The 23,392-nt window shown below is 42.2% G+C and overlaps 1 protein-coding gene across 8 annotated transcripts in view; it reads right to left on the reverse strand.

The window, feature by feature from the left end:
- The window catches only part of DCAF6 (DDB1 and CUL4 associated factor 6), a 618,531-nt gene that overhangs the window by 212,308 nt on the left and 382,831 nt on the right, over window positions 1–23,392 (reverse strand). For all 8 annotated transcript variants that reach the window (XM_077295474.1, XM_077295473.1, XM_077295472.1 and 5 more), the window contains one exon: window positions 8,163–8,367. In XM_077295474.1, coding sequence (XP_077151589.1) covers window positions 8,163–8,367 — 205 coding nt within the window. The remainder of the gene's footprint in view (window positions 1–8,162; window positions 8,368–23,392) is intronic.

Below are 23,392 nucleotides of genomic sequence, written 5' to 3' on the forward strand. Positions count from 1 at the left end.
AGAGGCGGCAGGAGGGTAAACAGGAGAGGGTGCGGGGAAAGAGGTGAGGACGACGGCCGTTTCGCACGAATGTGCTTCCACGGGTCCAAGTGCAAACAACACACATGTCACTTCCTTTTAAGGGGATGGACAATAACGTGAAAAAATGTACAACTGTGCAAACAATAATTAAAAGTACAATTTGCAATAGAAAAGCATACAAAGACATACTATGATCGCAACTCAGCGATCAAAAAGTACTTTATCTAAAAAGTTTCAGGCTGCGATTATATCGTGTATTTTTTCTATAAGAACACCGCCATATCCAGCTTGTCATTCAAGCCAATTGGACCCTGCGCATTGGTGTTTAAAATCCACCTTGCTTCATGTTGAAGCAACATTTTATTTCGATCTCCTCCTTGGGGTGGGACTTTAACCATTTCCAGACCTGCAAACCGCAGAACTTCAGGATTTGCACCATGTCGGTTTTTTATATGCTCAATTAGCCGCAATGAACCTTTCCCTGTGGAAATTGATTTATAGTGTTCCCTGAATCTGATAAACAGGGGGCGGATGGTCTTACCGATATAGAAAAATTGGCATGGACAATAGATTATATATACTACATACTTACTTCTACATAAGATAAAATCCCGAACCGTGTGTATTGTCGCACCTATACGAAGGGGATTTTGCGTTAGATGTAAATGGCAGTAATTACAGTTTCCACATTTGTGGTTTCCCTGCGGTAAAGATTTTTCAAGCCAATTAAGATTTTCAGGTAAAAGGCGGTTATGGACTAAAAGATCACCCAGATTTTTGGTACGTTTATAGGCGAATTGTGGTTCTAGGGTAGTAATTTTAGAGAGCTCTCGATCGCTTTGCAGGACGTGCCAATTTTTTCTTATTGCCGAGTATATTTCCCTGTCCATTTGGCTATGAGTAAAGGCAAAGGTAAACTTTTGTTGTTTTTGTATCCCTTGTTGAGTTTTTTTACGATTTTTTAGCAACGCATTTTGTGACAATTTTTCTACTCTGCGTTCAGCATCTATCAGTATACTAGCGGGATAGTTTCTTTTTAAAAATCCTGTTTTAAGCTCTGCAATTTGCTCCTTAAAAACTGCATCATTATTATTTATCTTTCTATAACGAACCATTTGACTTGTACGGTATGCTTTTTCTTGTTCTCCACGGGTGTGCACTATTATAATGGAGTAAGTTGTTTGTGGTCGTGGGTTTTTTATGTACCTTAGTCACGAGGTCACCATTGATGACATTGATTTTTACATCTAGAAATTCTAACTGGCTATCGCCATAGGTGGACGTGAATCGCATATTCTCCTTATTTACACAATTTAGATGCTCTACAAAATGGTCAAAGGCATTTTTTGAACCGTCCCAAATAATGAAAATGTCATCAGCAAACCTTAAATATAATTTCATATGTTGAAGGAAGGGATTCGAAATAGATGTAATGTATTCCTCTTCAAAGGCCGCCAAGAACAGGTTCGCAAAAACGCATGCGACCGGCGTTCCCATGGCCGTGCCTGTGCATTGCAAGTACCACTTGTCCAGGAATTTAAAGGCGTTATGCGATAACACAAATTCTAGGCTTTCCAAAATGAAGGTTATAAAATTCATGTCTTTCTCAGTGTTCAATAGAATTTTTTTAATTGCTTCCAAACCACTTTTTTGGGGAATCCGTGTGTATAGGCTTACGATGTCTATCGAAGCCAGGGTGAAGCTAGATTGCCAGTCAATTTTATTCAAAACTGATAAAAATTCTCCTGAATCCTTAACAAAGGACGGGATTTTTTGTAATAAAGGTTTTAGGAGCCAATCCAAGAATGGTGAGAGAGGCTCGGTTAGTGATTCTTTCCCCGAGATTATGGGGCGTCCTGGAGGATGTGTAGCACTCTTGTGAATCTTGGGAATACTGTACCAGTGTGGAGTTTTAGGGTATTCAGGCAGCAATTTTTCTGCTCTAGCCTTAGATACGGTGCCCTGCGTTACAAATTTGTTTAATAAAGCACGTAATTTTTCTCTAAATTTTGTCGTGGGATTATTGTTTAATGGTACATAAGTTGTTTTGTCATTAAGCTGGGATAAGGCCTCCGTAATATAATAGTTTTTATCCAATATAATGATGTTACCCCCTTTATCCGCTTTTCTGATGACAACATCTTTCCATTGTTGCATTTCTTGCAACGCTTTTTCCTCATTCTGTGTTAGATTTTTTTGGGGTATACGATACAAAAGTGCTTCCACATCCTTCAGGACCAAATCATGAAATAAATCTATAGAATTCCCCGGGGAAATAACTGGCATATACTTAGACTTAATCCCTCCTTTGAAGGGTTCAGGTGTTGTTCCACAAATATCTTTCTCTCTGGCAATTCCAACATCGTCTGCTCCGTCACACAGACCTGCCAATAACGCTGTATCATCTATTTCACTGTTGTCAACAGGTGGGAAAGCCATGAAACCTAAATTTCCTATGGTGGCCGGGAGCTCTGTTGTTGGTTCACTTCTCGTCTGCGTTTTCGTTTTATTACTAGCAAAATGCTTGTGCAAATGGATTTTTCTTATGCTTTTAAAGAGATCTATTTTGAAGTTAGTTAAATTGAATTGTTCAGGTATACAAAAGTTTAAACCTAAGGATAAAACTCGCTCCTGATCAGCTGATAACACTTTATTGGACAGGTTAATTACTCGAAGTTGGTCATTAGTTCTATTCACTTCCTCCACGACACCTGCTTGCGTTTCTCTTGTTTTACGATGTCCCCGGCCCCCTCGTCTAATTTTCTTCCTAAAGGGACTTCAGTAGATTGTGATGCGGTGGCCGTATTGCGCTCATCTCCCTGTTCCTCCACTCCACTCGAGTCTGAATCCGTAATCCATCCGTCTTTCATTGATTTTTTCTTGTAGAAACTTCTATTAGTGCGACTCCTAAACGAAAATCCTCTCCTGTGCTTGTTCCAGGAGAAGACCTGCCCTGATACAAAATCATTTCTATCCCGCAGAAATTTTTCTTTTTTCTTTTGTTTTGTTTCAATCTGAATTACTACCAGTTTTTTCTCCAGTTTTTTCAGGAACATGTTAAACTGCGTGTCTGCTACTCTTGCGCAAAGTTCTCTTTTTGCTTTGTTCAGTTGATCACATAATTGCTCGTACTGTTTTTCATTTTGCGAAATTACTAATAGTAGCAGTTTTTGTGAGCATTCTAGATGGATTTGCTCCCATGCTTCTTTAAAAGACGCATCTTCCGAAAATTGTGAAATGTCCTTGTATACACGTAATCCTCTTGGGACACGGTTGCAATCTACGTAAGATTTTAACGATTTTATAGTCCAATACAATTTTATTTCTTTTTCAGCCAATGTTTGAATCTTCATTTCTAATGTCTTTGTGCTGATCATTTCCAATTCATCTTTATGGTTGCAGTCCATAAAGAATTCCACCGCACCCTCTCTGCCTGCCAGTAAACCAGACTCCCTCGGAGTGTTCATGTCTGCATCCATTAATACTTCTTCCGAATTTTCCATAATGTGCTTCTTATTCCACCTGGTGATTTGCCACCTGTGCTCAGCACGCCGACACAAGTCTTTGATGAACTGTTTAAAGATTCAGAGTAATTTGCGGCACTCGGTGAAATGCTCTTACCAGGTTAATTTCATTAAACGGAGCTGTGCAGACTTCCACACTTCCAAGACATCAGCACATGAGGGTGGTGCACCGAAGGAAAGTAAATCCAGACTTTATGTATAACAAGCAAACAATAGATCAGGCACTCACCCAACGTAGCTGTGATAAATGTCCTTTATTCGCTGAACTCAGCGTTTAGACTTCCATGGAGAGGCGGCAGGAGGGTAAACAGGAGAGGGTGCGGGGAAAGAGGTGAGGACGACGGCCGTTTCGCACGAATGTGCTTCCACGGGTCCAAGTGCAAACAACACACATGTCACTTCCTTTTAAGGGGATGGACAATAACGTGAAAAAATGTACAACTGTGCAAACAATAATTAAAAGTACAATTTGCAATAGAAAAGCATACAAAGACATACTATGATCGCAACTCAGCGATCAAAAAGTACTTTATCTAAAAAGTTTCAGGCTGCGATTATATCGTGTATTTTTTCTATAAGAACACCGCCATATCCAGCTTGTCATTCAAGCCAATTGGACCATGCGCATTGGTGTTTAAAATCCACCTTGCTTCATGTTGAAGCAACATTTTATTTCGATCTCCTCCTTGGGGTGGGACTTTAACCATTTCCAGACCTGCAAACCGCAGAACTTCAGGATTTGCACCATGTCGGTTTTTTATATGCTCAATTAGCCGCAATGAACCTTTCCCTGTGGAAATTGATTTATAGTGTTCCCTGAATCTGATAAACAGGGGGCGGATGGTCTTACCGATATAGAAAAATTGGCATGGACAATAGATTATATATACTACATACTTACTTCTACATAAGATAAAATCCCGAACCGTGTGTATTGTCGCACCTATACGAAGGGGATTTTGCGTTAGATGTAAATGGCAGTAATTACAGTTTCCACATTTGTGGTTTCCCTGCGGTAAAGATTTTTCAAGCCAATTAAGATTTTCAGGTAAAAGGCGGTTATGGACTAAAAGATCACCCAGATTTTTGGTACGTTTATAGGCGAATTGTGGTTCTAGGGTAGTAAACTATCCATATATCTATCTACATCTATCCATCAGGCAGGATCCGTAAAAACCGCAACATGTGAACATGGCCTAAGGACACCAGAGACAGAATTGTAGACCTGCACAAGGCTGGGATGGGCTATAGGACAATAGGTAAGCAGCTTGGCAAGAAGACAACAGTTATTGGCACAATTATTAGAAAATGGATAAAACACATGATGACTGTTCATCTTCCTCTGTTTGGGGCTCCATGCACGATCTCATCTCATGGGGTAAGGATGATTCTGAGAAAGGTCAAAAATCAGCCAAGAACTATACGAGATGACCTAGTCAATGACCTGAAGAGAGCTGGGGCCACACTCTCAAACATTACTGTTAGTAACACACTATGCTGTCATGGAATAAAATCCTACAGGGCACGCAATGTCCCCCTGCTCAAACTAGCACATGTCCAGGCCCGTTTGAAGTTCCAATGACCAGCTGGATGATAAAGAGGAGGCACGGGAGAAGGTTATGTGGTCAGATGAGACCAAAATAGAACTTTTTAACACCAACTTCACTCTTCGTGTTTGGAAGAAGAATAAGGTTAAGTAAAACTTCAAGAACACTGTCCCAACCATGAAGCATGGTGGAAGAAACATCCCACTTTGGGGATGATCTCTGCAAAGGGGATAGGACGACTGCACCGTAGTGAAGGGAGGATGAATGGGGTCATGTATTGCGAGATTTTGGCCAACAACCTTTTTTCCTCAGTAAAAGCATTGAAAAGGAGTTGTGGATGGGTCTTTCAGCATGATAATGACCAAAAACACACAGTCAGGGCAACTAAGGAATGGCTCCATAAGAAGCATTTCAAGGTTCTGGAGTGGTTTAGCCAGTTCCCAAACCTGAACCCTCCAAAAAAAATATTTGGAGGGGGCTGAAACTCAATCTTGTCGAGCAACAGCCCCCAAACCTGAAAGATATGGAGAAGATCTGCATGAAGGAGTGGGCTAAAATCCCGATTTTCTATTGAGTTCAGGCCTCGAGACTGGTTAGGTCACTCCTGGACCTTGAAATTCTTCTTTTAGAGCCACTCCTTAGTTGCCTGGCTGTGTGTTTCTTTGTCCTGTAGCCAATCCTAGCCTTGGGCAGGTCTACAATGTTGTCCCTGGTGGAGAGGTTGGAGTGTGATTGTGTGGACAGGTGTCTTTTATACAGGTAACGAGTTTATACAGGTAACGAGTTCAAACAGGTGCAATTAGAACATGTAATGAGTGAAGATTAGGAGGACTACTTAAAGAAAAACGAACAGATCTGTGACAGCAATAATTCTTGCTGGTTGGTAGGTGATCAAATTGTTAGATCATGCAATAAAATGCAATTTAATTATTTCAAAATAATAAAATGTGATTCTCTGTTTTTTATTTTTAGACTCATTCTCTCACAGATGAAGTGTACCTATGATAAACATTACAGACTCCATTCTTTGTAGGCAGGAAAACGTGAAAAATCAGCAGTGTGTCAAATACTTATTTTTGTGTGTGTGTCAAATACAGTATATATATATATATATATATATATATATATATATATATATATATATATATGTATTATACACACACACACACACACACACACACACACAAACCTCAACATTACAACATAAAAAAAAAGTGGAAATATTGAAATGACAGGATCAATAGAAATCTTCATGATGTGTAGATCCACGCACTTACGCCTTGACATGCTATCAATGAGGCATTATTGGTTGACTGAGGAATAGTCTGCCACACTGATTGGACTTGGGCATGAAAATAATCAAGATCTGCTGCTGGCAGCTCACTTTGCAATTATGAACCCATGACATCCCAGAGGTGCTAAATAGGAGACAAGTCAAGATACACTGCAGGCCATGGTAGCACATATAGGCCACGCAGGATGCTCACATATTCTGAACAGATACTGTACGTTTAAGGTTTCTATTGCGGAACCCTCCTAACAAACCACAGGTGGGCACTGCAAAAGGCAGCATGAAAAGAGCCTAGGGTAAACCACTTTTAAAAAAAAGAAAAAGCGGAGAGGCAAACAACCTATGGTACATATATACACAAGGCAAAGAGAAGAGCTTTTACATATAGCCCACAGTGCATCATAATAGCAAATCTAAATATCTGGATTGCTGCTTTATCAAGCATTTCAAATCTACGTTTTGGGTGCATACTGTATATATCAACATATAACAAATAAAATCTTTATTACAGTCTAAACTTTCCAAGAATAAATGTCCTCAGCTTAATTATTAACTTCTTCCTGATGCCCAAAGATTTTAAAAGTCTGAGTGGTCAGGTTTTTACTCTGCAGTGATGTTCTATAACGTCACTCTACTATAGTGCAGTTATATGGGATCGTGCAGCTGTGGGAGCAGGGATCTGGCTGTCAGAGACAATCGGAGTCTCTGTAGAGAAGGCATACACAGTTTATTACAGTCTCTGCCTTCTCTATCACTGTATATTCAGCGATTAACAAGCACTTTATATGCAGTAATAGTAAGTGCTGATAGCAATTCCTCCACCATACACATTGGTTATGTGATCACTATGTATAGGGGAAGAGCTGGTGGCAGGACTCGAAACTAGCAGCTCTTGTGCACCAGGTGGTAGCTCTTCCCTCTGAGCTATTCAGCTTGCTGGACAGTTCCGTGCTAACCCAAATACTTGTACCTATGTTGTTTCTGATTGCCTCCATAGTGATTGAACATCCTAATTAAACCTGGTATTGCACTCCCTTCCGAGATTATTGAGCTACCAGCCTCTAGTCAAGCTTCACCTGCTAGTTATCCTCGAGATTCAACTGCTGCTCCGTGTACCGACCCCTGGCTATCCCTATCTTCGCTACCTACTGCTCCTTAAAACTACATTGCTGCTCCTGTGAACCGACTCTTGGCTATCCTGGACTACGCTACCTGCTGGTGATGCCCCAATTGGTTGCAATACCACTACTCCAACCTAGGTCAGTCCATAACAGCTGCTGGGTCGTGAGACCAAAACAGCCCTTCTATGCTACCAATAGGCTACATTTCAACTGTAAGTGAAAATAGGACAGTGACATAAAAAAGCAAAATTACTTGAATATCTGAATGAGAAAAAAATCTGTCTGGTCAGGAATGGGTGTTAGTAGCCTGGCTCGGTCTTTAACTGTTTAATGACTGAATCTAACACACAACATTAAACCACGTCAAGACACCCAACTTAGCTATGACAATCTTTCTCTAAATTATGGAGGAGCTGAATGCTAGTCCGCTCTTAATTTCCTATAATTTTGCATGGCAACAGAAGCTAAAAGGGCAGTAATAGCCTGAGTCTCCTGTTAATGCCCCAAATTAGTCCTACAGTCCGGTTCATAATCAGCTTCGCCCTGGAGTGTCACATATCATGCTGACCCCTGACAGAAGATGAATTTGAACACCATACTGAAGAGTGAATTAAGCTGCTGTCAAATGACTAAAGACTGATACCTGTTTATGACTGACCTGTTTTGTGACTGTGCTCTCGGTGGTAACCGGACTGTGTCATCATCACTATCTGCTTCATGGTGCTCAGAAATTCCAGAATGAGTCTCTGTTTGTGGCAGATATTGAGAAGTTTCTGGATGAACTTCTGCATCTAAGGTTGCATTTGATGGCCTTTGGCTTTCCTTAGTGTTTTGTCCTTGATCATTTTCTTTCTGTGCTGTAGCTACAAAGAAGTTGTAAAAAAATAATGTAAATATAATCTAAAGTCAAAGTTCAGGCACAGAGAGCTAAAACAGCTGCTCAAGTCTGGACAAACCCCATCTGTAGTAAGTGTTCCCAATAATGAGACCCGCTTTCTAGCAAAGTGGCCACCAACAAACTTGTTAGTAATTATCATTTACATAGTTCACAGTTACCGTAATCCTTTTGCTGTTTCTACAATGTTCACACATTTAACATATAATAATAAGACCTAAATTATAAAATAAAAAATAAATGATATAATATCCACCCATCACTTGGACAGTCAGTGATGGGTGCAACAATGCACCAAAGAATAGACACCTAAAAATTTATGTTTGTGGCTTGAGGTGCTAAAGAATCATTGATCCCTACAAAATTCCCTGCCTCTCCAAGTCAATGTACTTAAGTGTTGGCAGTGCTCCTTTACATTTATGAAAAAAGAGAGACCAAACTAGATCACATAACCCTGTAATCATGAAAGAATTATAAACTTTTGAGATTTTGTTTTTTCCTCCCGGTGTTCAATGTTTTTTTTTTCCTATCAACATAACCTTATCAAAACTTGGGATGAGTTGTAGTTTTGATTTGCGCTATTCATTTTTCCATAACCAGCAACAAATTCAAAGATATCAGAGGCACCAGAGATTCTTGTAAAAATCCAATCTTTATTGAAAAATATTTAAAACATCACAGCAGTGAGGAGACAGAAATAGAGCAACATTTTGGCCAAATGGCCTTTCTCAAGTCTACAATACAGTCTCATTGCATAGAAACCATCTAGTTTATCAAATGAACAATAATGTACCATATTTGTATAATTAATATTTCCATCCAACTTAAGGGAAAACGAGAAAAAAAAAATCCAAATGCAATAAAATTGTGAAAAAAAAATGCACTTCCATCATTGTTTTTTGTTTTTATGGAGTTCATTTTGCAGTGCACAATACCTGGTATTAGGATTCAAAACATTAGTACAATTAGTACGGCAAAACAAAACTTGCTTTTTTGTGTGTATATTTTAGTGGTGAAAAAAATTCTGAAATTTGTAAAAACAATAAATAAATAAAATTTGTGTCACTATTTTTTTTAAATCTGACATTTTAAAATGTTGCTGTCGATGGAGCAGACATTTCCACTGGATACTATGATGGGATTCCTATGACATTTTGATTGCTTTTAATTGCATTTTAAATTTCATTACAGTTTAATTGCAGCGAGAGGAAACTGGAAATTCTGGAGTTCTAATTTTGTTTCTGTTTTCTCCCTTTAACATATGAATTAAATAATTTTATATTTTGATAGATCAGACTTCTTTTTAGACAATGATATAAAAGATATGTTTATTTTTTTTCATTATTTTTACAGGGGAAAAGGGTGTGATATAAACATTTTATATATTTTTTGTTATTTGAAAACTGTATTTTTTTATTTTTTAGTCTTTTTAGGGAACTTGAATCTGCGATTTTTCAGGCATTTATACCATATATACTTGTGTATAAGCCGAGTTTTTCAGCGCCATTTTTTTGCTGAAAAAGATCCCCCTCGGCTTATACATGAGTCATGGTCTCAGTGCGGAGGTCCCCGGCGTTTCCGGAACATGTCCGCGCTCCCCTGCAGCCTCAGTAAGTATTCCCGGTGGCTGCTGACAGGGCTGGCGGTCAGCGTGGGCACCGGGACAAGTGTCGGTGTCCTGAGCAGGCCGGGTAATACTTCTGTGGGGAGAGCTGCACACAGCAGCAAGGGAGCTGAGCAAAACGCTGGGTTACTAAACAGATAACGAACAGGACCTGAACCATGTGACAGAGTGGGAGGTGGTCGGGGCGGAGCCAGACGCCGGGGTGCAAAGGAGATGATATACACAGGAGAGTAGTCAAACAAGCTAAGATCGGAGCCAGGAGATCACAAGGTACAAAAGGGGTGAGACAGGGGATTGTCAGAAGAGAAGCCAGAGGTCAGAAATCCAAAAGAACAAATGAGCAGAGTAAGGGTACCATCACACAGTACCATTTACATCGCTACGACGGCACGATTCGTGACGTCGCAGCGTCGTATGATTATCGCTCTAGCGTCGTAGACTGCGGTCACACGTTGCAATCACGGCGCTGGAGCGATGCCGAAGTCCCCGGGTAACCAGGGCAAACATCGGGTTACTAAGCGCAGCGCCGCGCTTAGTAACCCGATGTTTACCGTGGTTACCAGCGTAAAAGTTAAAAAAAAAACGTACATACTCACCATCTGATGTCCGTCAGGTCCCTTGCCGTCTGCTTCCTGCTCTGACTGAGATCCGGCCGTACAGTGAGAGCAGAGCGCAGCGGCGACGTCACCGCTGTGATCTGCTCTCACTTTCCGGCCGGCAGACAGTCAGAGCGGAAAGCAGACGGCCAGGGACCTGACGGACATCAGATGGTGAGTATGTACGGTTTGTTTTTTTTAACTTTTACGCTGGTAACCACGGTAAACATCGGGTTACTAAGTGCGGCCCTGCGCTTAGTAACCCGATGTTTACCCTGGTTACCAGCGAACGCATCGCTGGATCGCTGTCACACACAACGATCCAGCGATGACAGCGGGAGATCCAGCGACGAAAGAAAGTTTCAAACGATGTGCTACGACGTACGATTCTCAGCTGGGTGCCTGATCGCAGTAGCGTAACGATATCGTAACGATATCGCTAGAACGTCACGAATCGCCGTCGTAGCGATAAAAATGCCACTGTGTGACGGTACCCTTACGCACGGAGAGCATGCAAAACAATTGCAAACCAGGCACACACTCCTGGGTCAGGCACACAGATTAGACAAACGTTTAGCTGACAGGAAATCCTAGTCTGGAGTGAGTATAAATACCCCTCCCATATCCAAAAAGAGGCCAGCAAAATTAACCCTGAGAGAATAGGACATTAACCATGTCCTAACCATGACAGTACCCCCCTCTTAACGGGGGCAACTGGACCCCCAGGCTTAAGAGTATCTGACATGAAAAGCCCACACCAGTCGATCAGCGTGCACAGAACTGACCGGAACCCATGACTGATCCTCAATGGAATATCGCTTCCAGTGGATTACGTACTGAAGCCTCCGGCGCACCCACAGTGACTCAATGATGCACCCTACCTCGTTCTCCAGCTGACCCTCTACCAACACTGGCAGAACATTGGATGAAGAATCTTCTCTAAACCATCCCCACAGGTTTTAACAGGGACCTGTGGAAGAGATTAGATATTTTGAAGGAGGTGGGCAACTATAATCTATAGGCCACCAAGTTGATCTACAATCTTGCATGGACCAATAAACCTGGGGCCCAACTTCATAGAGGTTATCCTAAGTTTGATGTTACGGGTAGACAACCACACCTTCTCCCCCACAGCCAACGCAGAAGCTGACCCCCTCCTGAAAATCCCTCCAAAGGGTTCTTAACTGTAGCACCAAACCTGCAGCACCAGGGCAACCAGAATCTATGCGGGAAAATTCTCCAAACTGCGGAACAAACCCATAATTAACCTGAAAGGGAGACTTGCCAGTAGACTGATTAATACGACAGTTGAACGCAAATTCTGCCGTGGGCAATACCTCACACCAGTCCTGTCTGGAAGAGGCTAGGCATCTCAAAATTTGTTCCGACTGGTTGGTGTGTTCAGTCTGTCTGTTACATTCCAGGTGATAAGCAGAGGAGAATGACAACTTAACCCCCAACTTCATACAAAAAGCCCCCCAAAACCTGGCCACAAATTGCACACCCCTGTCAGACACCACATTAACAGGGACCCCATGCAACCGAACTATATGCTGAATAAACAAGCGAGCCAAGGTTTCAGCAGAAGGTAATGCAGGTAACAGCACAAAGTGGGCTTGCTTCGTAAAATTATCAATAACTACCCATACTACTGAATTGCCCTTGGAAGATGGAATATTATTGATAAAGTCCATGGACAGGTTTGTCCATGGTTTATCCGGAATTGGCAAAGGTACCAAATTCCCCGGCCGGCCGGACCAGAGAGCTCTTAGAGCGAGCGCACATCCCACAATTATTTACAAACCTTTTGACAACAGTACCCATAGTGGGCCACCAAAAACCCCTAGCTACTGCCCCCTGGGTTGCTGCAAACCCAGGGTGTGCACTTAACACAGAATCATGAAATTCTTGCAGGAGAGTGAGACGGAAATGTTCAGGTACAATTTACCTGGGAGCTTATTCCCAGGAGCTTGTGCATTCAAAATCCCTCTCTGTAACTCAGATGAGACTTCTGCCACAACCACAACCAGTTGAAGAATGGAGGAAGGAGGTTCTGGAGGGGACACAGAATCAAAACTTCGGGATAAGGCATAAGCCTTTACATTTTTAGATCCTGGTCGGAACGTAATGGTAAAATGAAAATGAGAAAAAAAGAAGTGCCCACTGAGCCTGTCTGGGAGTCAATCTCTTAGCGGACTCGATATAGGCCAGGTTTTTAATGTTCAGTGATGACCATAATGGGGTAAATAGCCCCCTACAGAAAATGCCTCCACTCTTCGAAGGCCAATTTAACAGCCAACAATTCCCTGTTGCTGACATCATAATTTCTCTCGGCCGAAGAGAATTTTTTTGAGAAAAAGGCACAAGGTTCAAGGATACTAAGGGTGGACAGACCCTGGGACAAGACTGCTCCCACCCCCAACTCCGAAGCGTCAACCTTTCTGATAAAAGATCTTGACAGATAAGCTTGTATCAACACGGGTGCTGAAGTAAAACATTTCTTCAGTGTCTGGAAGGAATTTTTTGCGACCGCTGACCAATTTTTTACATCCGCCCCCTTTAAGAGTGAGGTCCGTCAATGGTTTCACCACCTGCAAAAACCCTTTAATGAATTTCCCATAATAATTAGCGAAGCCTAGGGATTGTTGCAACCCCTTTAAGTCATGAAGTTGCACCCAATCAGAAATGGCCTGAACCTTCCCCCGGACCCATGCGGAATCCCTCCCCTGATACAATTAAACCCAGAAAAGACAGTTCTTGCATAAAGAATGAACACTTCTCCAGCTTAGCGTATAAATGGTTCTCACTGAGTCTCATAAGAACTGTACGTAGATGGTGTAAGTGTGACTGAGTGTCCTCTGAGTATATCAAGATGTCATCCAGGTAAATGACCACATAGCGCTCAATCAGGTCAGAAAAAACAACATTAATGAAATTCTGGAAAACAGCAGGGGCGTTAGTGAGACCGAAGGGCATAACCAAATTTTCAAACAACCCCTCGGTCATCAGAAACGCTGTTTTCCATTCATCTCCCTCCCGGATCCATATAAGGTTATAAGCCCCCCGTAAGTCAAGCTTAGAAAACTGTTTGGTCCCCGTGAGTTGATTATATAAATCAGGAATCAGAGGAAGAGGATACGTGTTCTTCACAGTAAACTTATTCAGTTCCCGAAAGTCAAGGCACGGTCGCAAACCACCATCTTTTTTCTTCACAAAGAAAACCCCGCTGCCACAGGTGAGACAGAGGGTCGAATATGCCCCTTGCGGAGGCTCTCTGTGATGTACTCTTTCATGGCTTGGCGCTCAAGCCCAGACAAATTGTACAGACGAGGGTAATTTGGCTCCTGGGACTAAATCAATAGCACAATCACAAGGTCGATGTGGTAGAAGCGCCTCAGCCTCGCTTTCGGAAAACACGTCTTCTAAGTCTTTCAGGTACTCCGGAATACCCTCCAGATCGACAGCCGACACAGACTTTACCGGTTTAACAAAAGGTCCCAGGTTACAACACGGACCATTACCATTACATCCCATTGAATGATCTCCCCCACCACCCAATTAATCACAGGATTGTGGCGTTGCAGCCAGCACATCCCCAATACCAGTCCGGCAGGCAGATTATTCAAAACAAAACAACTTAATTTTTCCATGAGAGTGGAACCCTCTTTCAGAGAAAAGACATCAGTCTTGAAGCAAATTCCATCTCGGGAAAGAGGGGATGAATCAACAGCCACAATTTTAACAGGGTCTTTCAGCCTGACAGTCCCTATATTATTAGAATCACAACTTGGGCATCAATCAAATTAATGGAAGAACGCAGTCAACAAAGGCGGTGGTCACCACAGGACCGCCAACAAGTTCCAATTCCCATTGGAGCACAATTTTTGCAAGCGAGAAAAAACGTACCTGGGAGTCTGGACAACCTCCTCGATTGTTGCAGAGACTCAGTCGTTTCTCTGACGGTTTCACTGAACAAGGGCAGGATGGACAGTTCTTTTTCCAATGTCCAGAGGCTCCACAGTAAAAGCATAGTAGGTTGTCTCTACGGTGCCTTCTCTTTCTCCATAACCAAAACTGACCCAATCTCCATCGGCTCAGATACAGGTGCAGATTTACACAATTTGCAGTACAAGGGAGTCTCTTGTTGCATCACTCCTCTAGCACTGAGTCTCCAGTCCATCCTGACCGCCTACATCATGGCGTTCTCCAGGGTATCACGAGGAGGATCAAGTGCCAGAGCGTCCTTCAGACGTCAGAGAGGCCCTTGCGGAACAACCCCCTCAGGGGGGCGTCTTTCCAAGATACATTGGCTGCCCAACGTTTAAATTCTGAGCAGAACCATTCAACGGAGTGCTTCCCCTGTGTCACACTCATCACCAAATCCTCTGCCAGACGCACTCTATCAGGCTCATCATAAATGTGTCCCAGAGCCTCAAAGAACAGGTTCGCAGACATACGTTCAGGAGCAGAGGAAGAGAGAGAAAGCCCATGCCTGAGCCCCCCTCTGTGGACCACAGACCACATCTCAGTACCAATGCTTTCTGGCTGATGTTTAGGTTACTTTTGAATATTGGTTGTGCTTTCACACCCGTGAGATGGACTCTACAACCCACACAAGTGGCTCAGGTAATGCAGCTCATCCAGGATGGCACATCAATTCGAGCTGTGGCAAGAAAGTTTGCTGTGTCTGTCAGTCCAGTTTCCAGAGGCTGGAGGCGCTACCAGGAGACAGGCCAGTACACCAGGAGATGTGGAGGGGGCCGTAGGAGGGAAACAACCCAGCAGCAGGACCGCTACCTCAGCCTTTGTGCAAGGAGGAACAGAAGCACTGCCAGAGCCCTGCAAAATGACCTCCAGCAGGCCACAAATGTGCATGTGTCTGCACAAACGGTTAGAAACCGACTCCATGAGGATGTTCTGAGTGCCCGACGTCCACAGATGGGGGCTGTGCGCACAGCCCAACACCGTGCAGGACGCTTGGCATTTGCCACAGAACACCAGGATTGGCAAATTCGCCACTGGCGCCCTGTGCTCTTCACAGATGAAAGCAGGTTCACACTGAGCACATGTGACAGACGTGACAGAGTCTGGAGACACCGTGGAGACCGATCTGCTGCCTGCAACATCCTTCAGCATGACCGGTTTGGCAGTGGGTCAGTAATGGTATGGGGTGGCATTTCTTTGGAGGGCCGCATAGGGGACAATGACAGACCTCATGTGGCTGGAGTGTGTCAGCAGTTCCTGCAAGATGAAGGCATTGAAGCTATGGACTGGCCCGCCCGTTCCCCAGATCTGAATCCGATTGAGCACATCTGGGACATCATGTCTTGCTCCATCCACCAACGTCACATTGCACCAAAGACTTTCCAGGAGTTGGCGGATGCTTTAGTTCAGGTCTGGGAGGAGATCCCTCAGGAGACCATCTGCCGCCTCATCAGGAGAATGCCCAGGCGTTGTAGGGAGATCATACAGACACGTGGAGGTCACACACAATGCTTAGCATCTTTTCCTTGTCATGAGGAATTTCTTCTGAAGTTGGATCAGCCTGTAATTTGATTTTCCACTTTGATTTTGAGTATCATTCCAAATCTAGACCTCCATGGGATATTCATTTGGATTTACCATGATAATTGTTATGTTTTATTGTTCTGAACACAACACATTCCACTATGCAATAAATAAAAATTTGCGACTGGAATATTTCATTCAGAGATCTCTAGGATGTGGTATTTCTAGTGTTCCTTTATTTTTTTGATCAATATATATATATATATATATTTATATATATATATATATGTATATATATATATATATATATATATATACACACACACACACACACACACATACACACACACATATATATATATATATATATATACATACATACATACATACACACACTTTAGATATTCACGCCTGGTCAAAAGTTAGAGAACACCTTTCTTAAAGAATACTCTCTTTTTACGTTCACGACAGCTTTACACATCTTTGGCTTTCTTTCAAGCAGCTTCATCAAATGGTGACAAGGATAGCGAGCGTGATCGGATGAGGTGCTATCCGAACATGCTCGAGTGCTAATAGAGCATCTTCGGAATGCTCTAATACTAGGTTTCAGTAATCAGTAGCCACAGTTGCATGTCTCGCTGCTGTTTCACAGCCGCAACACATGGATTTTGAGATTGGTGATAAGATTGAGGACTTCCCACAAATAACATATTGGAAGGGCAGGTCATTGAAAGAAAAGTTGGTCCACAGCCACTACTTCCACAGAAAGTGACATATGCATGTCACAGTGAGCATAGGGAGTCTGGACATGCATTCCATTCCCCGGAAGTGATAAGCAATAGCCAATAGCCAGATGTAATGTCACATGCCAATGACACCACTGGGTCAATAACGTCGTGTGCAGTAATTATAAATAGAGACACGTCTCATATCCCTATAGGCAGCAGCTGGGCTGGTACCGCACTCCACAAGATGACTCTCCCTGTTGAATCTGCCATGAGATGAAATGCGTCAGAAGGCAATACATTAGGCAACCTGGCATAACCCACCCAGGACATGGAGAGACCGGAAAATATGAATAACGACGAGAATAAGTGGGCGAGACTGTTCCTTTTATGCATATAACAGACTATGTTTTGGCATAATTTTATGTCTGTTATCTATGTCTGCCCTGTTATCAGTTGTTTACAGTGTGCAGTTTTGTACTTTTGATGTTCTGTTTAAGCCAGGTGGAGACTCCGTAACATATGTGCACATTCTGGTATTCTGGTGGGCATACGATTTAAGGGGTGTATATGTGTGAACAACAGTAGAGAACCTTACCTATGTCAGAGGTTATGGTTATGCTTTTTTATTAACCGTTTCTGAGGTTTGAATTATCTAGTCGGAAGTGTGAGAATACACCTAGATTTTTACTTGCATATTAAAGTTATATTTTAATGAAACCCTATCTATTGCTTTTTGAAGTTTTATTGGTACCATTTTTGGACACGCTATTTTTTTGTATCACTTTCTATGCCGCTTTTTGGTAGGCAGAACAGAAAATTTCAATTCAGGAACTGTTTTTTTATTTTTATGCCGTTTACCATATTGTAAAAGTAATAAGACAAATTTATTCTTCAGGTTAGTACAATTACAACGATATCACATTTTTCTTTTACGTTTTCCTAAATCTACACAATAAAAACAATTCTATTTAAAAAAAAAAATAGATTAACAAGTTTTTTAGGGGGGGCCTTTTCCCTTACTTCCTTTGAAGGAATTTAACTATTCTGATCACTTGTGCAATGCATTGCAATGCACATGTACTACAAAGTGTCACACTAACAGATGTAATGCAAACAGAAAACGTTTTAGAAAACGTAGCTGGGATTCCCAAAGGTCATTACTGGACCTCGGGTTGTCATGACAACCAACGACGGCCCGCGATTAGGATGTGGGGGTGCTGATTGGTTGAGAAAGAGAGAGAGACCCCCATCCTAGACGCTCACTATCGATCACGGCAGTTAGAAGGTTAAACAGGCACTGGCCCTGGCAGTTACAGACTGAGCTCTGCTATCGCTCAAGTCGAGCTCCTCACGGTAATTGTACAGACATAGCTTGTGTCCGCACAACCGCCAGAACAAACTTGTGCGTCAATTTGTGAGACGTAACCACAAGTTTTGACATTCGATGCAACATATGTCGGTAAGGGGCTAATTAATAATTAGATTTAATTGTGGTTGAGTTCTAGTTAATTACAATTTTTTCAACATGGCCTTGACTGAATTTGTTAAGAAATTACTTTTTGGGATGTGAAAAATAACAAATCTTGTTTACAATCAATGCCTGTGCCACTAGTAACTACTCAGTGTGACAATGGTCACTACTCATGAATATACTGTGAGGCAGTATAGCCAAGAGGTTCAGGATCAGTACCAAGAGTGTTCGTAACAGACAAGGGGAAAAGACAAAAGCGTAGTCAGATAACAGTCTGAGGTCAGAGCATCAGGAAGGTAGCAGATCAAGACAAAGGGGTAAGTCAAATGGATGGTCAAAAGAAAATTCTAAGGTCATCAACGGAGATTACGATACAACTCAAAGCACAGCAGACACAAACACCACTTGAACAAAGCTACAATTGGCAAGGTCTGACAGTTATCACAGAGCTAAACAGCCCTGTAAATACACAGAATAGATGACACATGGAGTAGATCCCACAGACCTAGCCAGATAGAAAGGCTGATCTGTTAATCACAATACTAACACTTCAGCCCCAGATTCGGTGGTAGACCTGTCACTCACAATTCTAACAGCAGAGCTATCCATAAGGTGGCAAAGCTGTCATTCATAGCATCCTTAGGACACCATGAGTGATGGAATCGCTAGAATGCCCATATTTGTGGGAATAATTTGTAGTATGGTATCCCAAATCCTGTTAATCTTGAAAGGAAACTAAAGATTTTCTTACAATTCTATTGGGGTATACTCATGTAATATACAGTGGGTACGGAAAGTAGTCAGACCTATTTAACTTTTTCACTCTGTTTCATTGCAGACATTTGGTAAATTCAAAAAAGTTCATTTTTTTCACATTAATGTACACTCTGCACCCCTATCTTGACTGAAAAAAACAGAAATGTAGAAATATTTTCAAATGTAATAAAAAAGAAAAACTGAAATATCACATGGTCATAGGTATTCAGACCCTTTGCTCAGTATTGAGAATAAGCACCCTTTTGAGCTAGTACAACCATGAGTCTTCTTGGGAATGGTGCTAAAAAAATTTCACACCTGGATTTGGGGATGATCTGCCATTCTTCCTTGCAGATCCTCTCCAGTTCCGTCAAGTTGGATGGTGAATGTTGGTGAACAGCCATTTTCAGGTCTCTCCAGAGATGCTCAATTGGGTTTAGGTCAGGGCTCTGGCTGGGCCAGTCAAGAATGGTCACAGAGTTGTTCTGAAGCCACTCCATTGTTATTTTAGCTGTGTGCTTAGGGTCATTGTCTTGTTAGAAGGTGAACCTTCGGCCAAGTCGGAGGTCTAGAGCACTCTGGAAGAGGTTTTCAACCAGGATACAGTTGTGCTCAAAAGTTTACATACCCTGGCAGAATTTTGGCTTTCTTAGCCTTTTGTTTCAGAGAATATAAATAATAACACCAAAACTTTTTCTACACTCATGGTTTTAGTGGTTGGATGAAGCTATTTATTGTAAAACTCCTGTGTTTTCTCTTGTTAAATCATAATGATAACCCAAAACATCCAAATGACCCTGATCAAAAGTTCACATACCCCATTTCTTAATACCGTGTATTGCCCCCTTTAACATCAATGACAGCTTGAAGTCTTTTGTGGTAGTTGTGGATGAGGTTCTTTATTTTCTCATATGGTAAAGCTGCCCACTCGTCTTGGAAAAAAGCCTCCAGTTCCTGTAAATTCCTGGGCTGTCTAGCATGAACTACGTGCTTGAGATCTCCCCAGAGTGGCTCAATGAAATTGAGATCAGGAGACTGAGATGGCTACTCCAGAACCTTAACTTTGTTCTGCTGTAGCCAATGACAGGTTGACTTGGCCTTGTGTTTTGGATTGTTGTCCTGTTGGAACATCCAAGTACGTCCCATGCGCAGCTTCCGGGCTGATGAGCGCAAATTTGCCTCCAGTGTTTGCTGATAATGTTCTGCATGCACCTTTCCTTTAACTTTGACCAAGTTTCCTGTGACTTTGTAGCTCACAAATGCCCAAAACATCAAAGATCCACCTCCGTGCTTAACAGTAGGAATGGTGTTTCTTTCATCATAGGCATTACAGAATGCTGTAGATAAGCCCCTAATGGCGGTGGCCGCATCTTATATACGAAAAAGTATTTAAAGTACCTTTAAATATGAGTGTCTTACCAAATAGATGCAATGAAACAAAGAGTGAAAAATTTAAAAGGGTCTGAATACTTTCCATACCCACTGTATATCATATTTTAGAGGAAACTCTTCCTTTGTCTGTGACATTATTTTGTGTGCACATATAATCCCTTAAAACTTTACTTTTATTTCTACTCAATATAAAACCCAGACCCAGTATAAAAGAACTAAGCATAGATACACAGATAAGTAAATCAAATAAATGTATGCATCATGCCATACATCTACAGAGCATCCGGCATCATGAATATCACTTCCTCCTGATGAACTGTGAGAACGGGGAAACGCGTCGGGGTGACACCGACACACGCTAAGTTACCCTAATTATTTATTAAGAGAAATCTTCTTCTGGCATACATCGGGCCTTTAATTGCTGTCTGGCTATGGAGTTGACTGAATTGACTATATATCACTGATGGGCTTAGAATCATGACAGCTATCGCCTGATTGGAATATCTTTTGATATTACAGGGTATCATATGCGCATTATATGCGTTGTGTAGGGAACGTTGTTATATTATTTTGGAGGTACCTATTTAGGTCTAAATGATGGTTTATCTGTTTATTTATTTGATTTATTTGTCTGTGTTTCACCACTGCTCTTAGCTATATTGTTTTCCCACCTGTATTGAGAGGGATATTGTAGGGGAGAAAGGGACAGCCAGCGTTGAGTGGGGGCGCCAAAAAATTGTTTCTTAGGGTGCCAACCTCCACAGTAAGGCAGGCGTGAGCAGTAGGTATATCCAGGACCATAATAGGTAATTTAATCTGGTGACTTGTTTCTATATATGTGGTATCTATGCTTAGTTCTTTTATTCTGGGTCTGGGTTTTATATTGAGTAGAAATAAAAGTAAAGTTTTAAGGGATTATATGTACACACACTAGAGTTTTTTGATTCCTATATATATTTTTTGAGTATTTTCTGTGACATTATTTCCCATGACTCACAATCCAGAAATGTCAGTGGCTGGATGAGCGATACAAGAGTCTCTCTGGATCCCAGAAACTCACTCAGCTTTTATGCACACACACTGATTAAAAGCAAACAGGTCGCAGGTGAGAATGTTACCTTTAGTAGCTATTCAAACCCATTTGTGTCAACTTCTGTGCATGTTAGGGTACTGTCACACAGTCACACTTTGATCGCTACGACGGTACGATCCGTGACGTTCCAGCGATATCCATACGATATCGCTGTGTCTGACACGCAGCAGCGATCAGGGATCCTGCTGAGAATCGTACGTCGTAGCAGATCGTTTGGAACTTTCTTTCGTCGCTTGATCACCCGCTGACATCGCTGGATCGTTGTGTGTGACACCGATCCAGCGATGTGTTCGCTTGTAACCAGGGTAAACATCGGGTAACTAAGCGCAGGGCCGCGCTTAGTAACCCGATGTTTACCCTGGTTACCAGCGTAAAAGTAAAAAAAACCAAACAGTACATACTCACATTCCGGTGTCTGTCCCCCGGCGTCTCAGCTTCTCTGCACTGTGAGCGCCGGCCGGCCGGAAAGCGAGCACAGCGGTGACGTCTGACGTCACCGCTGTGCTTTCCGGCTCTGCTGCTTACACAGTGGAGAGAAGCAGAACGCCGGGGGACAGACACCGGAATGTGAGTATGTACGGTTTGTTTTTTTTACGTTTACGCTGGTAACCAGGGTAAACATCGGGTTACTAAGCGCGGCCCTGCGCTTAGTAACCCGATGTTTACCCTGGTTACCCAGGGACTTCGGCATCGCTCCAGCGCCGTGATTGCAACGTGTGACCGCAGTCTACGACGCTGGAGCGATACTCATACGACGCTGCGACGTCACGGATCGTGCCGTCGTAGCGTCCAAAGTGTGACTGTGTGACAGTACCTTTATCAGGCCAAAATCACCACGGTCTGTGAACTTTTGATCAGGGTCATTTGGATGTTTGGGTTGTCATTATGATTTAAAAAGAGAAACCACAGTAGTTTTACAATAAATGGCTTCACCTAACCACTAACCATCTGTGGAGAAAAAGTTTTGGTGTTATCACTCATATTCTCTGAAAAAAGGCCAAGAAAGCAAAAATTCTGCCAGGGTATGTAAACTTCTGAGCACAACTGTATTTGATCACCTACCAATCAGAAAGAATTCTGCCTTTCACCGATCTGTCGGTTTTTCTTTAAAAAGCCCTCCTACTCTGCACTCATTACCTGTATTAATTGCACCCGTTTGAACTTGTTACCTGTATAAAAGACACCTGTTCACACACAATCATACTCCAATCTCTCCACCATGGCCAAGACCAAGGAGCTGTCTAAGGACACCAGGGACAAAGTTGTAGAAAAAGGTCCAGCTCACCGTAGTAGTTATCCTTAGGTGTTCGGAGCAGGGAGAACGCTGTGTGTGTGAGGCAATCAAAACATGAGAAATCCAGCTCAACGAACTTGTGAACAAACTCCTTTATTCACCAAGAGGTGCTCAGCCGAGGATAAAACAACATCAGCATTGACAGTTACATATGTATTGCACATGTTTTCACTTTATTTCTCGTCAGTAACTATGCTAATCAATTAACAAACTGGTGTTTTCACTGGAACTTCGCATAAATGAGTTAGTGGTAAACCGCAAAAAGAAAAAAACCCTTAAAAAATACTTTTAATAGATATGCACTGAAATGCTAACCATAAACTTGATAAAACATAATACAAATTACCAACACCAGAGCAGGGTAAAGTTGTACATATAGGGCCAAAAAATGTACCAGTTGAGGGTGAAAATTCCTAAAGTGACCCTAAAGGGCTCCTAATGAACTAGCCCTTCCTGACAGTGGAGGTTGGCACCTTATAAATTGATGTGCCGCCCCCAGTCCTCGTCGACTGTCCCTCCTAGCCCTCAAAT

This window comes from Ranitomeya variabilis, chromosome 3 (genome assembly GCF_051348905.1).
Source record: "Ranitomeya variabilis isolate aRanVar5 chromosome 3, aRanVar5.hap1, whole genome shotgun sequence".
Classification (NCBI taxonomy): Eukaryota; Metazoa; Chordata; class Amphibia; order Anura; family Dendrobatidae; genus Ranitomeya; species Ranitomeya variabilis.